We start from the raw sequence: 17,428 nt of genomic DNA, 5'->3' as shown, positions 1-17,428 counted from the left end.
CCGGACACTTTAACTCCTCAGATTCCCCCAATGAGATGAAAATTGATTGATGAATGATTATGAATATATGCATATACTCTTGGGAATGCACGCTTAGGAACTATCCAGGGTTCGCTACCGGACATGTCAAATTTGGCTATATAACCGACAAATGAGACTCATCAGTCATAAGGCAGGCATACATCATTTGCATATGTTTGATTTGTTTGGGTTTGATTAATTGTAACTGGTTTGCCTAATTGTATAGGTTACATGATTATATGCTAATTGCTTTACTTGAATCAACTTGTGTATTACTTGTTTGCATTATTTGTGTTTGCTCACCTGAGAAGTCCCTCATACTGGTGTTGGTTGATGCTAAGGACTGATTCTGGTTCTATTCTGTTTGGAGAGTTGTTAAAAGACGGGAAATGTTGAATCAGATTTAGAATCCCCTTATGATAGTTGCCAAATTATGAATTAGAGAGAACTTAGGATGGATATGATGATGCATGGAGTATAAGATTGCTTAGTGAGTTCCTATTGCCTTATGCAATATCTATTTGGCATTTTTACCGTACTGAAAACCCATGGGTCGGAGGTTCTCATTCCGTATATATTTCTTATTTTTCAAATACAGGTCCTGATGCTCAGCAGTGAGTTGTAATTCATATGGGAGATGGCGAAATTTTCTGAACTCCTATTTTATATTTTATTTAGAATCTCTCCTTATTTATTTTGAAAAAATTATATGTATGTAATTTTATTTTGAAAACTCGCCTATAGAGACCTTGATGCATATTTTGGGAGAGATAGAAAATGTTGTTGTCAACTGATTTTTATTACTGTAACCCTAGCCGACTAAAACTTCACAGGTCGGGACTAAATCATACTTAATTATGTTTATATATATATATATATCCGATCCTATCTTTATTCTATTCTTCCTTAATGTTTTATTTTATTTCCACTTCCCGATAGCGCTTTATTTTTTTCATCAATACGCGAGCGTTTCTGTTTGTGATATTTCTCTTATTTAATAATTCCTTTCAATTATATATGTATTATAAATCCATATTGAGTTGTACCACCTTATTATCATTGACTCATCATTTGAGCATAAAAATTTGAATATTAGAGTGTTATACAACTAAAATCCCACCCAGCAATGAAGTTTGTAGTAAATTTTGCACGAAATAAAATTCGCAACTAATTCTGCAACAAAATTCGTAACTAAAATTGCAGCAAAATTTGCAGAAAATGAATTTCATAACTAACTCCGTAACAAAATATTTGCAACTAAAATCGCAACAATAAAATTCGCAGCAAAATTTATGAAAAATAAAATTTGCAACTAATTCTGCAATAAAATTTTGACAACTAAAACTGCAACAATCAAATTCGTAGCAAATTTTGCAACAAAATTCACAAAAAAATTAATTTGCAGCTAAATGCGCAACAAATTTTTCGCATCTAAATCCACAAAAATTGAATTCGCAATAAAATTCACATAAAAGTAAAATTTACAATTTTACAACTAAATTCGCAAATTTTGTTGTTGCAAATTTTGTTATGAATTTAACTCAAATTTATTGTCAAAATTATCTACAAATTTTACTGCAAACATTTATTTGCAAATTTTTTAAGTAATATTTTTCGCTTTCTATTATAAAAAGTAGTTGTAAAATTTGCTGCAAATTTTAAAATTCACAGCAAAAATTCTATATATTAATCGCGAATGATAAATTCACACTAAAATTTGTAATAAAGTTTTGCAAATCACAAATAATATCTACAGCTATTTTACTTTTGTTTAGGAGTGACTTTCCTTTGAGTGTAGTCATTGGAGTGAGATAGTGGAAGCTAAGGTCCAAATTTCAAGCAAATTACAGTAATAGAATCAGAATTTATGTTAAGGTACCGGGGGGCAAGGCATCGTTAATTTCCTACCCCAACGAGTAACGCTTATAATAGAGGGGAAAATACGAGGAGTGAATGGAATATTTATATAATATATACAACGGAGGTTTATGGAATATTAGAGATATAATCATTAGTGTTATATTTTTTCATCAGTTGAAACTTTTGAAATGAGTGGTATCATGACATGGTACTAGAACACTAAATCCGCAAGGTAAAGAGTTTGATTCTTGGTGAACTCCAAAATCAATTTAAGCTTTTAAAAAGATATTTATTATGCCTAAACCTTATTACCTGATAATACTATCTGTCATTTCATTAGCTTAATTTGTCTTAAAGTCCATTTAATTATTTTCAGCATATAGTTTGCATGGTTATGAAGAGCAATGTTAGGGGCCAGCAATTTTTGTGATTGTTAGTCATCAACTAGCCATCAATGATGATTTGAAGGTGTGAGATTGGTGTGAGATTTCATCCAATGGCTCACATTTCTCTACTGGTTATATGCTGGCCAAAATTCAATAAAACTGCTGGCCCCCTAGACTTTTTCTGATTATGAATATGCCCTATGTAAAAATAAACATGGATCTACTGAGCATCAAGAGAAGATAGAGTTATAATGTTACTTTTGCTCCTTTTTTTTTTTTTATAAGATTTATACGTCCACTCATCAATATTTCGCACTATATAAACAACCGTTCACTCCAAGTATTTCCCATCTTCAACAAACACTAATAATATCTTAATTAAGCTCAAGCACTTGTGAGTGAGTTACATAACTAATTATTAAGTTGAAGAGATGGCTTCCAAAACCACTTCCCTTGCTCTTTTCCTCACACTCAACATCCTCTTCTTTGCACTTGTTTCCGCTAACAATAAGCACCACCACAAGGGTGGATCGGGTGGATCTGGTGGATCCACCCCATCCACACCTTCTGGCGGGCGTGGCACTGCAGCCTGCCCATGTGACGCACTCGGACTCAGCGCGTGCGCCAACCGCCGAGCGGTCTGTTGAATGTGACTTTGGGGCAGCCACCGGTGGCCCCTTGCTGCTCCTTCTTTAACGGCCTCGTCGACCTCGAAGCCGCCGGGTGCCTCTGCACCGCCCTTAAGGCAAATCTTTTGGGCCGCAACCTCAACATTCCCATCTCCCTTGGCTTGCTCCTCAATGCTTGCTCAAGGAACGTGCCACGTGGCTTCCAATGCAACTAAGCAATGATGCAAAATATATTTATGGTATTGGTTGTTGTTTTAATTTCCATTATTATTGTTTTCTTTTTCTTAATTTTTCATTATTGATTGGTGTGTGATTCTTGTACGTGCATGGAGAGATTAACTTCTCGTTATTGTCCCTTCCATTCCATTCATTGTATGCTTTATCTTTAGAGTGTAAGGGTCTTTCTGAAGCTGTTGAGCTATAGTATGTACTTTATTTGATTGAGAATAAATGATTATATATTTCAATAATTTTTTATTATTTTAATCTCTCTTTTCTATTTATCAGCAAGCTAATAAATTATTTTCGCTTTCTTACTTTTTTCAACAACAAACAAGATAAAATTAAATCAGGAAAAATAAAATAGAAAGGGAGAATAAAGAAAGAAAATAAAAACAACCATGTTAATAAACCCTGGTATGGGCCCGTGAGAAGATTCTTGTATGGGATATGTCTAATCTTTTTTTTACAACAATGCTATTTGTATATTAAAATTAATCATTAAAATCAGTCACTAATATATTTGTGTATAAATATATGTGTTGTTTAATTCATTTTTAATGTATATTTTATACTGATAATTAATTTTAGTGAATAATTTTAGTATATATACAATATTACTTTTTTTTAATGGGCAAATCTAATACAACATAAATTAAGTGGACCTTGTTGGATTTTTATAATCGCAAATGTTTTGGTAACAAAAATAATTAGCCAAACATAATTTAAATTTATTTTATTTAATATTTATTAATTATTATAATAATTAATAAATATTAAATAAGATAAGTTTTAATTATTTTTGTTTTTTTAATATTATTATTTTATAATTAAAAATATATATAACCCAATATATTAAATGATCAATAATTAAACTTTAATCATATTGTAATATAAGAGGCCAGAAATAAATATGTCCCATAGTAAAACCAAAACTAACTAAACAAAGGTCATCAAGGCCAAAAATGGTAAAGACAAAAACGGCCATTAAATTTGCTGTCTCCTACGAGTTGCTTATATACTAGTCGATATCCCATGTAATTGCACGGTCTTATATATGATATGAAAAATAAATAATTTAATATTTTAATTAGAATGAATAAATAGGTTCATTTTTTTAGTTATTGTAAAAAATCTGGTGTAATGCCTCAATATTGGAAGTAAGGGTGTTTTGTAAAATTATTGGCGGCGAGACAATTCGCACTTTGCGAATTGTCAGGAGCAGATTCTGCCTGCCACAGCCATGAGGACAAGATGCAAAGGGCGGATTGTAATTTTATAATATTTAAGGGACAATACACAGTCTGCGTATTGTGTTTTTTAATATTAAAGGGACAATACACAGTCTGCGTATTGTCAATACACAGACTGCGTATTGTCAATCCACAGACTGCGAATTGCAAAAACACAAATTGCGTATTGTTAATCCGCAAATTGCGTATTGTATTTTCGTAAATAAAAAATTATAATTGAAGTACTATAAAAGAAGGAACGGTATTAGGCTGATTGAGTGTGAGAGTGTTTTATTTTTTTGAGAATGTAAGAGTATAAAAATGGAGAGAGGTATTAGTTTGAAAATGTATTATAATGGTCAAATCTTTCCCCAAACATCTGAGGGTGTGAGTTTTGTTTGTGAGAATCCACGTGATATTGTTATTCCTTTTGCAATAACATACGAGGAATTTAAGAGTATACTTTGTCAATGTGGTGATAATCAAGTATTAAAGAGAGTCGTTAATATTTTTTATAGACAGCCTGTTTTAGTGTTCGGTGGTTTCGTTCAGTTTCAAATGATGAATGTGGTTGACGAAGGAAGTATGCAAGGAATGTTTTCGATCTACCAACAAACACGGGCACAAGTGTCTATTCTTGAATTGTATGTTGAGTTTGAAGAATTAGTTGAGGTTGATTTACCGGAGGCTAACATCGACTGGACTGTTTATAACAGTGAAAGCGAAGAGGAATTTGAGGGCACCTACCATATTGTTGGTCCAACTGAAGAAGTGGGTGAAGATGATATAATAGTTGAGTCTAACGTAGCAGATGTGGCAAATGCACTGGCGAGCCAATATCCATCTAGAGAGCCTTCTTTCATGCATGCCTTGGATGTAGACGCTATGAATGCACCAGAATTTCCTGAATATATCAATTCAAGTAAGCAGTTATTATTATTATTATTATTATTATTATTATTATTATTATTATTATTATTATTATTATTATTATTGAATTGTAAAGCAATAGTTAGAATTATTTGTTGTTGTTATTGCTGTAGATCCTGTTGTTGTTTCGGACGGTGAATTTGTTGTTGGCATGGAATTCAGTTCTAGAGAGACTGTTATTGCAGCAATTAAAGATTATACCATTCGCAGGGGAGTGGATTACCGGGTGTGTGAATCTGAGCCAACGACTTTTTATGCTAAGTGTGTACAATACGGAAGAAGTTGCGATTGGCTTATTAGAGCTAGTCTTATTAAGAGAAAGTTTTGTTGGGTTGTAAGGCGATACAATGGTAGTCACACATGCACTAGAACTAGAATTTCTCAAGATCATGCCAAGCTAAATTCAGACATGATTGCAGAGGTGATAAAGCCATTGGTTGAAGCTGATCCATCTTTGAAAGTGAAATCAATAATTGCTGAAGTGCAGTCAAAATTCAATTATACGACAAGTTACCGCAAAGCATGGCTCGCGAAGCAAAAGGCAATTGCAAACCTTTTTGGTGGTTGGGAAGCTTCTTATGAAGCTTTGCCGTCGTGGTTTGAAGCAATGGTACAAAAAGATCCATCAGCAGCAATCGAGATTGAAACTGCACCAGCATACCAAGGGGATGAGGTAGTCCATGATGTAAGGATACTGACGCGGGTATTTTGGAGCTTTTATCCTTGCATCAGAGCATTTAGGAGCTGCAAGCCAATCGTACAGGTGGATGGGACACATCTGTACGGGAAATATAAAGGAGCTCTACTAGTTGCTGTCACTATCACTATCATCCTCGCCAACATTATCATCCTCAGCCATGGGTGCCTGCACCTGAGGAAAATCAACAGCATTACTAAACCCAATCCCTCTGGCGACACTCTGGATCGAATCACTCTGAATCGAGTCAATAGACCTTCTAGCTCCAGAGCGTGGAGAGGGGCTACGACGTCGTACTTGCGAATCAACAGATGACCGACCACAAACAATTTGAGGTGATTGTCTACTACACTGCGGAGCCTGCTCGTTAATTTCAGGAGGTTGCGGCTGAAATTGTTGCACTTGCAGTTGAGGGTCCAACAACTCATTTACCCATTGCGACGTGTCTGTTTCAGGTGCCCACCGATACAACTGACGATTTGAAGATTGCTCAGCTGTGTCCCTCTGCTGTGACATGGCAGGTCGATAATATGCTTGATATGGTGGCATCTGTAATGAATGTGAGTCATCAAATAACTGACTAAAGAATGAGACTCCAGGCTCAGTGTACGGTTGTGTGTACGGGTACTGGTATGGGTGCATCATAGGCTGTGGTTGTGGCTCTGGCTGTGGATGAGGTTGTGGCTCTGGCTGTGGCTGAGGCTATGGCTGTGGGTGTGGCTGTGGCTGTGGAACATAACCAGTTAAACGCAGGTGAGCTCTATATTCGTCATTATACCATTGCATATACGCTTCAGATGCTTCATAGTGCACTACGGGATCACCAACCAGAACAGAGGTCAAACGGTTTGTCCACATCATAATGTATGCATAATGCTCATCTCTCCAATCTTTGTTCGTTGGTCCAGTCAGGACCATGTTGTGAGCTTCTGCAAGCATCATCGGTTGACTAGGAACTTCCTGCTGTAAACCAAATTGTCTTTTGACCCTATCTGATGCATGCCATTCAATGCACTCAAATGATATCAGTGGCACAGTTGCACTCCACATTAAGCGATGTTGCAAGATTTCATTAGGAACTACAATGTTTCCCATACGTTCATGGCTGTACGGGTTCCACACAAACTGCAATCGCATAACAAAACAAACATATAAACATAACTACAAAACAATGCACAATAATAATAAAACTAACAAATGTAATAAAAAAAACTTACCCCATCTGTAGGAATATCATCTATTAACTGCCTAATATGCGAGATGGTCCACTTTTTATAGCCATGAAATTGCGAGCTCCAAGCAATCCAGCTAAAATAAAATGAAACTATATTATACTAAACCTATACATGTAAATCATATATTTGAACAATGCATACTAAATAATTCATAGTAACATGGTATATTAACATTAGTAACCTTACCTGTACGCAAGCGGAAAGCTTGGTTGCGATCGCACAGGTGCTAGGAACGGTAACCATTCCCAAGCCCATACACAAAGCAGCGCCAATGGACCATCCACATCTTTACAATTATAACGTGATACCCGACATAGTGTCCTATACAAATGTGCCAGGCAAGTTGAACCCCAACTAAAGTCCCTAATCTCAGCAAAATTACGGAGCAAAGGCAAGAACTTCCAGTGGATTGTCATTCCGGACTTGTCACAAAATAAATTTGTGCCGAACAACAATAATATATGAATCGTTACATACATTTGCCTGCCCAAGGCGGTATCCAACTGCATGCGCCGCTTTAGGGTGCGGAGCCATGCAAGTTTGACACCGCTTCCTTTGTGATCAGCTGCAGTAGGTACTGTCACAAATTGTATCATGAATTCATTTTCGAGGCTACTACTACTGCTATCTGTCAACCCTGACACCGGTAAACCATCCGTGGGGAGTCCAAAAATCATTGCAACATCTTCCAAGGTAATCGTGCATTCACCGTATGGAAGGTGGAATGTGTGAGTTTCCGGGCGCCATCTTTCAATCAAGGCATTGATAAGTGCATTGTGCAAAGTAAGTTTTCCTAGTATCTGAGATATGTGATAAAATCCACTATCCCGTAACTCGATTTCAACTCGGGGATCATACACATCTTGGTGGAGATATCTTGATCCCAAATCTCTTGAATTCTGAAACAAAATAAGAAATATAATGAGTATCAAAAACAAAAACAACAACAACAATAAGAACAATAATAATAATAAATGAACAAAGATAAAAAATAATTACATATGGTGGACGATCCAGATATTCAACAATATGATCTTCAGGACGCGTAATGTCACGAACCATATTCTGCGTTTATTTTTTCCTGAAAAAAATATATTATATAAACTTTATTAGTCTGAATTTAAATATTCATATTTAAATTAAATTTGAATTTAAAAAATTAACTCTTATTTAAATTTATTATATTTAGATATTTATAAAAAATATCAAATATCTGTAACATATTTAAAATATATTTAAATTAAAAAATATTTTATATCAAACTTAAATATATATTTAAATACATATTAAATTAACAATTAAAAATATTCTCAATTTTAAATATATATTATGACTATAAATATATTCAAATTCAAAGTTAGATATATAGTTAAATTTGAAACATGTTTAATTTATATCTAAATTTAAATTATTAAAATATATATTTACTCAATTTTAAATAAATACCGAAAACCAACCAAAATGTAATTAACGACATTTTTTGGACTGTATTTTATTTCAAAAAATATATAATTTTAAATTATAAATATGTATTTTCATACTTTCAAATTTTATTTAAATTTAAATTTAAATATTTAATTAAAGCCAAAATATATTTAAAGTCAGATTTTAAGGTAGATTTAAATATAAATTTAAATTTTAAATATATTCAAATTCAAATTTAAATTTATAATCAAAACCAACGTAAACTTAAAGTCAAATTTAAATACATATTTAAATTTAAAATATATTTAAATTTAAATTATAAATATATATTTACATATGTTTAAATTTAAATTTAATTTTATAAACAAAGCTAAAATATAGTAACGTCAAATTTATTTATATACATAAATTCAAAATATATTTAAATTCAAATATTAATATAAAATTAAAACTGAAACATATTTAAATATTTATTTAAATTTAAACTTTCTAACATATAAATTAAATTCACAATTATATTTTATTTTCTGATTTAAATAGCCTAACTAAAATATTAAATTTAAATTTAAAATATATTTTATTAGTACTAATTACTAATTAATATCATTATCATTCATCTAAATATATAATAAAGGTATAATTTTTATTTATATATTTTTTTAACTACTAATAAATAAATACTATTTAATTTAAATAATAACTATATATATTATTATCACATTATCTCTATTTCAAAAAAAAAACACAGTTAATCTACTAATTATATTAATAATATTTAAATAACTTACTTGTTAAAACTTGAAGAAACAACAAATTTGATAAATGAAGATGAAGTCTCTGCAGGAGAAAGCATGGAAGGATAGAACTGAAGAAGTATTAAAGAGTAGAAGGAAAGAAACGTTTGAAATTGTGGTTGTCTCTGAAAATGTTTGTAAATTGGGGAAGCTCATGTACATTGACGAGAGAGAGAGAGAGACAGTCAAACATCACCTTATTCACGGGCTTGCAGTTCTTTGACGCGTGTCGACCATGCACGCAATACGGGTTTTGCGTATTGTAAGGGAATACGCACTTTGCGTATTGTGCTTCCCAAAGAACGCGCCCCCGGACCCCTGTTAAACACCATTTTCTCTAATATTCTCGTAAATCTCACTCTCTTCATCAATAATGAAATAAAAAATCCAAATAAATACAATTAGTTAAAATAAAACGCGTATGTTACTTTATGCATTTATAAATAATAAAAAAAAATATATAACAAAATGCATACATATTAAAAAATAATGAGTGAAAGATATATTAAATAAAATAGAGACAGAATAAAAAAAATAAAAAATTAAAAAAAAAAGAAGAAAAAGAAAAATAAAAAAATAAAAGAAAAGAATGAAAAATAGTAAAGTATAAATTTAGTAATATATATTCCATGAATTTTTTACATAAATTCAAAAATCATTTAACTTTTTAAATTTGGTCAAATTTAAAAAGTGCGAAAAGATTATACGTGAGCATGTAATCCATTAATTTGGTATTTTTTATAATTATCTTTTTTTATTGTAAATACATTATACTATAACATTCTAAAATATTTTTTAATTCTCTGTTAACAATTTACCACAAAAATATAAATGAAAAATAAAACAGATAGAGAATCAAAATTAAAACAGTAATAATAATTGATGAAAAGTGGCTGCTCTCTATTCTCTGATATGGAGGTGGGAGTGAATTTAGAATTTCAGAATTAATGGGTTATTGATTTTAAGGAATTTGTTTTGTTAATTATTTATTAATTATTATACATATTAATATTGGTAAGAATTTTTTATTTAATGTTAAAAAAATGTGCATTGATATTAGGAAATTAATAGTAAAATATAATTTTTATTAAAGAAATTTTGGTAAAATTAAAATTTAATAAATAAAAAATTATTGAAAAGTATATTAAGAAAAAATATTTTACCAATTAAAAATTTTTTTAAAGATAATTTCGTAAAAATACAATTTAGTAAATAGAAAAATAATTTGTTAAAACATATTTAAATAAATTGAATCTTATAAAATAGGTTAACATTCTAATTTATTTTTATATTTAATACAATAAAACAGTATCATTACAAAAAATTAACCACAACATAAAATAACATTAATGTAAAAACAAAACAAAATAAATTTTATCAAATATTTCTTTAAATACGACATTTTGAGTTAAAGTAGAATCATCATTTTTCTCGCCAGATACCCAAATTCTTAAACCATCTTTGCTCTTCCCTCGAGAAATAGCGACATAGAGTTGACCATGAGAAAATACCGGTCGACGCAAGAACAATCCAACACCGGATAGAGTTTGACCTTGGCTCTTATTGATAATCATTGCAAAACACAAGTTTATAGGAAATTGTCTCCGTTGAAATTTGAAAGGCATCCCAGCATCACTCGGAATTAAATTCATCCGAGGAATGAAAACTTTATCTCCAATGTGACTCCCTCAGACAATCTCAACTCCAATCACATTTGTTCCTAGATCTCTAACAATAAGGCGAGTACCATTGCATAAGCCACCAGCTGGATCAATATTTCTCAACAAAATAATAGGCACACATTTCTTCAATTTCAATGAGTAATTCGGTAACTCTGAACATTTTATTTGATTCAAAAACTAAGTATTTATCCAATCAACATCAACGTCACAATAAGCATCACAACCACATATAAAATCAGCACTTAGATACTCTTTTTCTACCCTAGGTAGTAATTGAACAATGTGATCATTGATTTCTTCAACAATCTCTACTGTTGAAGTTAATATGGCTCTGTCTTAGAAAAAACCAGTATCATCAAAGTTTCTAACTATGTTAGGATAAATTGCATTTATAATATCATCTACTGGATTATCAGAAGAAAAAATCAGAAACTCATTTGGAATTTGAACTAAAAGCTTTTCGTTAATTATTGTCCCAATACGCCCTTCTCCAATCTGAAGAATCCAATCAAAAAACCTTTTCAATTCGTCCAAATTTGATTGATTTGTAGCACTTTCTAACCGCATATTTTTTGTCAACGTCAACACTTCAACGTACTTCCAAAGAATTGAAGAATTGATTGATGCCATAATAATCTCAGCACGAGAAGCTTTAGGAATAACAGGCAAAACCTGTCGAAAATCACCCACAAGAATAATGATTTTTCTCCCAAAAGGTAGATCTTTGTAAGACACTGAAATCGACGTCATTATGTCTCGAAAACTTCTGTCTAAAGCTTCAAATGCCAACTTGTTAGTCATTGGAGCTTCATCCCAAATAATCAGCTCAGCAAGCCGAATTAAATCAGCCTTTGGACTATCTTTCAAAATTCTACAAATAGTATGTTCATTCAATTCAAGTGGGATACCAAACATAGAATGAGCTGTCTTACCACCAGGTAACAATAATGAAGCAATTCTACTTGAACCAACATTAATAACAATTCTTCTTTGAGAATGCAATTTGGCAGATAAGAGTCTATACAGAAAAGCTTTTCCAGTCCCACCAAACTCATAAATGAAAAACAACCCATGTTCCTTGTTAGTAACACAATGTATAATTCTATTATAGATTGACTTTGTTCTTCATTCAAATTTGAAAATTTTGAATCATGTTCTTCAAGCATCATAGAAATGTCATATTCCAATTCACGCAACACCATAGAATTACTAAATTGTGAGACCAAATCAACATTAGGAAGAGGCATACCAGCAAAATCTCTTAATGATTTTTCATTGGCCTGTAGCAATTTCTCTATCTCTATTAGACAAAATGTTTGTAACTCTTCGTCAGTCATTGTTATTCTTGCAATATATTTTTTTCAGTTAGTAAATTCATCAATATATCAAAAACTTGTATTGTTTGAAAATTTTCCCTATCATGCTATGTATGTATTCCAAACTTTGTGCATATCACTTTCTATTTATTTATTGTTAAGAGTTTTTCTTAATCCTTTAAATAAAAAAGATAAACTAAAGATTAAGTAAATACCTGGAAAATGAAGCTCACTTCGCCTGTAATAAATGATATCATCAGATAAATATTTCCAAGTTTGATTCCAAACTAAAATGGGCCTAGAGACAGAACCAAATATTAACAATGAAACAAAAAGTTTTCTCAATTGGGCGCCAAGACAAACTCATTATCATCTATTAAAAAACCCATAGCAGAACATGCCTCTTGAAATGTATCATATAAAACAGAATTGACAGTCCTTATACTTCGAAAACTGGTGCATCCTCTTTGTACATTGAGAAGCATACACATATAGAATAGCTCACCAGTTGAAGGATGAACAAAACTCAATATTCCAATAGAAAATCCCCTTCTTCTTGGTTTCCACTGTCGAGATTGTAAATCATAAACGAATTTACTTGGGAACTCAACATATGTTAGTGTTCGCCATTCAACATATGTTCGATTAGCCATCATCCAAGTAGTAAACATTTTCATCAAATCTCTATTTCTTATTAAAACAGAGCCAATAGTATCATGATCATCGAACACAACATGCTGCTGATTAGGTAAATGAAATGTGAGTCTTTGCACAGGTGGCCATCTATGATGAATTTCATATGCAAAAATTCTCCACATAAATTCACAAGGTAAAAGATACCGACAATCATAATACTGTTTGATCTCATCAACCACTTCAAAAGAATGAGTTGTCTCAGTTGAATGACTAATGGTTGCAGTTACACGATCTGGACCCTTGTTAATATACTTGAAAAGATACTTTATAACATTTGACTTGTTGCGAAATTCCAAATTGATATGAGCCTGGTACTTCATCAACAATAATGGATTATATGGAACAACAAATCTATTATCAAGATTAACACCATGACTTTTAACTGTAACACCAATATCTCGATTCTTGTAAATAGGATAACCATCTTCATCAAAACTCGTATAATTAACAAACTGCTTCGGATAAAACTTGGAGCATCTTCCATCTTTCATGCATGGAGAAGTTGGTCTTACCTGACCACAAGGGCCATAAATCATGTATTTACTAACCACACTATACAAATGTGGATACTTCATAAGATTAGGAAGTTCTGCACATATCAACTCATCAACCATTTCAATATTCTGCAATCTATTCCTTCCATCAAGCCAAAGTAGAATATGTGCATATGGCAAACCTCATTTTTGAAACTCAATTGTATACATACCTAAAAAGTAAAAAAATTGTCTGAAAATATAGAAATTTTTATAAGTAAGCATAAATTTAATATAGAATTCTCTATATTCGATATATCTGCATTAAGATGACTAAAAAAAAACACCATTCTTAAGATCATTAAGAAGACACTTCATCTTAGTATGAAAGACTCGGCAAGTAATGTCTGGCCGATCAGCAATTGAAACTTGATCACGATTAGTATATCTTTGAAACTCAGACCAGTTAGGATTGCAAGTAAGAGTAAGAAATAGATCTGGATACCCAAAATGCTTACAAATAGCCATATCATCTTAGCAATTATTAAACATGTAACGTTTACCACCAGTAAAGGAAGAAGGCAAAATCACTCGAGTACCAATTGATGATGCTTCAGTATCACCGCGTCGCATAGCTTCTTCAATACCTTGCAAGACTTCTCCTCTAATTATGCTATGTTTTTTCCTGATTTCATAAAGCCTCTGTGACTCAATCATAGAGAATGAATCAACAACAAACTGTTGGAACAATTTTCTAGACTTATGAATAATGCTATCCTCATGCTCTCTCATTTGCAAACGAAAACAGATAAATTCTCGCATGGATACTCTAGTCCTTCTCCCTGCAACATTTATATCTTGAATATCTTGATAAGGAATACCCAATTGATAACCATCTTCCCCGTAAGGAAAAAGCAAGGGATATTGCAATGGCCAGTATAAAGCATGTGTCTCATATATTCTTTGAAATTGGCCAGCTGCAGATTTAACAATGACAATATCAGAAGAATCAAAATCACCAACAACCAAAGCAGCAACTTCATCGCACGAAGGATAATAATAAACTCTTTGATCACGTTCTCTTTGACTAAACAATTTCAAAGAAAACACCTCAAACGGGGGATTCTCATGGAATTTTCTCACTCTTCTAAATGATTGTGCTATAGGATTGTATTGATCAATCATTTGGGTCAAATCAATTATCAGCTGTCTATCTATATTTGAACTTTGCCTATAATTAAGAAAAATAGTAACACAATATTACTAAGTAATTTTACTTAAAATGAAGAAACATGCATTTTTTATAATTAGAATGACTCTTAACAACAATATTTAAACAATAAGATACGAACATTTTGATTATAATAATCAAAGTTACATCCATATTAGTATCTTACCAACTAAAAATTAAATTGAAAATAAAAGAAACAAATTAAAATTACAAACAATCGTAACAAAATTTTTGTAAGAGTTGACCTTACCCAAATGTTCCTTCTCTATGCGTTAACTCATGTTCTGTGTCATATATGTATAATTGGGCAAATTTTGGAAGTTAACCTGAGGTAATAAACTTCCAATCCTATGATAATTTTGGCCACTTATGATGAATTGTGGTAGGCCAGTTCCATCACTCACTGAGTCTATTACTTTACCACCAAGAGAAATGAAAGCAAACATACTATTATAATACCAAATTTTCTTCAGAAACTGTAAAGACTTACTATCATGACCATGAATCAAATTATATAATAAATCTGGAGCTTTCTGAAGATACGGTAATTGAATTTTTCCTTGAAAACAACAAAGTGTAAAAAGAGGTTGATTAATTCTTGACTGTTTTTCAACCCGCTCTAGTAACCAAAACGACGCACCACAATATAGACAAGTATACACAGGGTCACTAATATCGAGACAACCTACAAAAATGAATAAAAAATTTAAATAATAAACAAATCCTTACAAATTTAACTAAGTAAAAAATTATATTAAATGAAGACTTAAATGCTTCTTAATTTTTTTTTACTTAAAAAAATATACCAGTAAAACAATTAAAGATTCAGAAATTATTCACTGGATACTCATATTGTTTACAAATTGAAAATATAAATATTTGATAATAATAATAATAATCTAACCAACTTTGAGACACTTATATTGAAAGCATTTAAAATCAATGAATACTATTTTTTATCATATTATATTTGGTAAAAAAAATGTCATATAAAATTTATTACGACCAGAATATTGAAATTATAAAAGGGACATAACGTGACTAAATATACTGAATGAGTAGATTATATCTAAATTAATACGAAAAATGCAAACTCCATAAATAAATCAATTATAAGTATACTGAAATATCTTGAATTTCACTTTGTGAAAAAAGTGGATGATCAACAGGAGACCGAAGCTCATTCCAAGAATTTACAGTAGGATCATATATTTCAGAGTCATCTTGATTTGAATTTTTATTATGAAATAAAAAAATTTATTATAAATAAATCAAATATAAAGATATACACATAAAAAAATATTTAAATAGACAATCATGAATTATGAATTTATTAATAACTAAATGCATAATAAACAACATAAAAAAATAAAATATACAAAAATTAATTCAATAATGAAATATATAAACCAAAATAAATAGACAAAAAATATAAACATGACAGAACCAAGCCCATCTTTCTCTTCACCACTCACATCCTTCCTTCATAAAACCCCACCTACCTCACCATTCAAATTCAAACCAAGCCCCTCCCAAACCCTCCCATACATGACCGAACCAAGCCCCTCCCCACTTCTATATAAATCCATCTTCCCTCCTTCATTTTCACACAACCTAAACACCACTTCTCCCCCTTTTGGCCGAACACAAAGCCATTCCCTTCTTCCTCATTTCTTCTTCTTCTACTCTCTTCTTTCTTCTTTTGCTCGAGGACGAGCAAACCTTTTAAGTTTGGTGTGGTAAAAGCAAAGCATTGCTTTTTGTTTTTCCATAACCATTTATGGCATCCAAGGCCGGAGAAACCTCTAGAAAGAGGAAAGGGAAGGCAAAAGCTTCTACCTCCGAGTCATGGGAGATGGAGAGATTCATCTCAATGGTGCATCAAGACCACTTCTATGAAGTTGTGGCCTTGAAGAAGGTGATCCCCGAGGTCCCTTTTTCACTCAAAAAGGGTGAATATCCGGAGATCCGACATGAGATCCGAAGAAGAGGTTGGGAAGTTCTTACCAACCCCATTCAACAAGTCGGAATCTTAATGGTTCAAGAGTTCTATGCCAATGCATGGATCACCATGAACCATGATCAAAGTGTGAACCCGGACCCAAAGAATTGGCTTACTGTGGTTCGGGGGAAATACTTGGATTTTAGTCCGGAAAATGTAAGGTAGGCATTCAACTTGCCCATGATGCAAGGAGATGAACATCCTTACACTAGAAGGGTCAACTTTGATCAAAGGTTGGACCAAGTCCTCACAGTCATATGTGAAGAGGGCGCCCAATGGAAGAGAGATTCAAGAGGGAAGCCGGTTCAACTGAGAAGGCATGACCTCAAACCCGTGGCTAGAGGATGGTTGGAGTTTATTCAACGATCAATCATTCCCACTAGCAACCGGTCCGAAGTTACCATAGACCGGGCTATCATGATTCATAGCATCATGATTGGAGAAGAAATAGAAGTTCATGAGGTTATAGCTCAAGAACTCTATAAGGTGGCGGACAAGTCCTCTACCTTGGCAAGGTTAGCCTTCCCTCATCTCATTTGTCACCTCTGTTATTCAGTTGGAGTTGACATAGAGGGAGATATCCCTATTGATGAGGACAAG

The 17,428-nt window shown here is 32.1% G+C and overlaps 1 protein-coding gene and 1 pseudogene across 1 annotated transcript; both read left to right on the top strand.

Annotated features, from left to right (window-relative positions):
* Nucleotides 1-2,579: 2,579 nt before the first annotated feature.
* LOC112769223 (putative lipid-binding protein AIR1B) lies at nt 2,580-3,259 on the top strand (annotated as a pseudogene).
* A 1,409-nt stretch (nt 3,260-4,668) lies between these two features.
* On the top strand, nt 4,669-6,072 carry LOC112792810 (uncharacterized). The gene is made up of 3 exons (XM_025836183.1): nt 4,669-5,269; nt 5,391-5,950; nt 6,019-6,072. Exons 1-3 carry the CDS (start codon nt 4,669-4,671, stop codon nt 6,070-6,072), a joined length of 1,215 nt encoding a protein of 404 aa, XP_025691968.1.
* Nucleotides 6,073-17,428: the final 11,356 nt, after the last annotated feature.

Source organism: Arachis hypogaea, chromosome 3 (genome assembly GCF_003086295.3).
Source record: "Arachis hypogaea cultivar Tifrunner chromosome 3, arahy.Tifrunner.gnm2.J5K5, whole genome shotgun sequence".
In the NCBI taxonomy this organism is placed as follows: Eukaryota; Viridiplantae; Streptophyta; class Magnoliopsida; order Fabales; family Fabaceae; genus Arachis; species Arachis hypogaea.
This window is presented reverse-complemented; position numbering and strand designations above follow the sequence as displayed.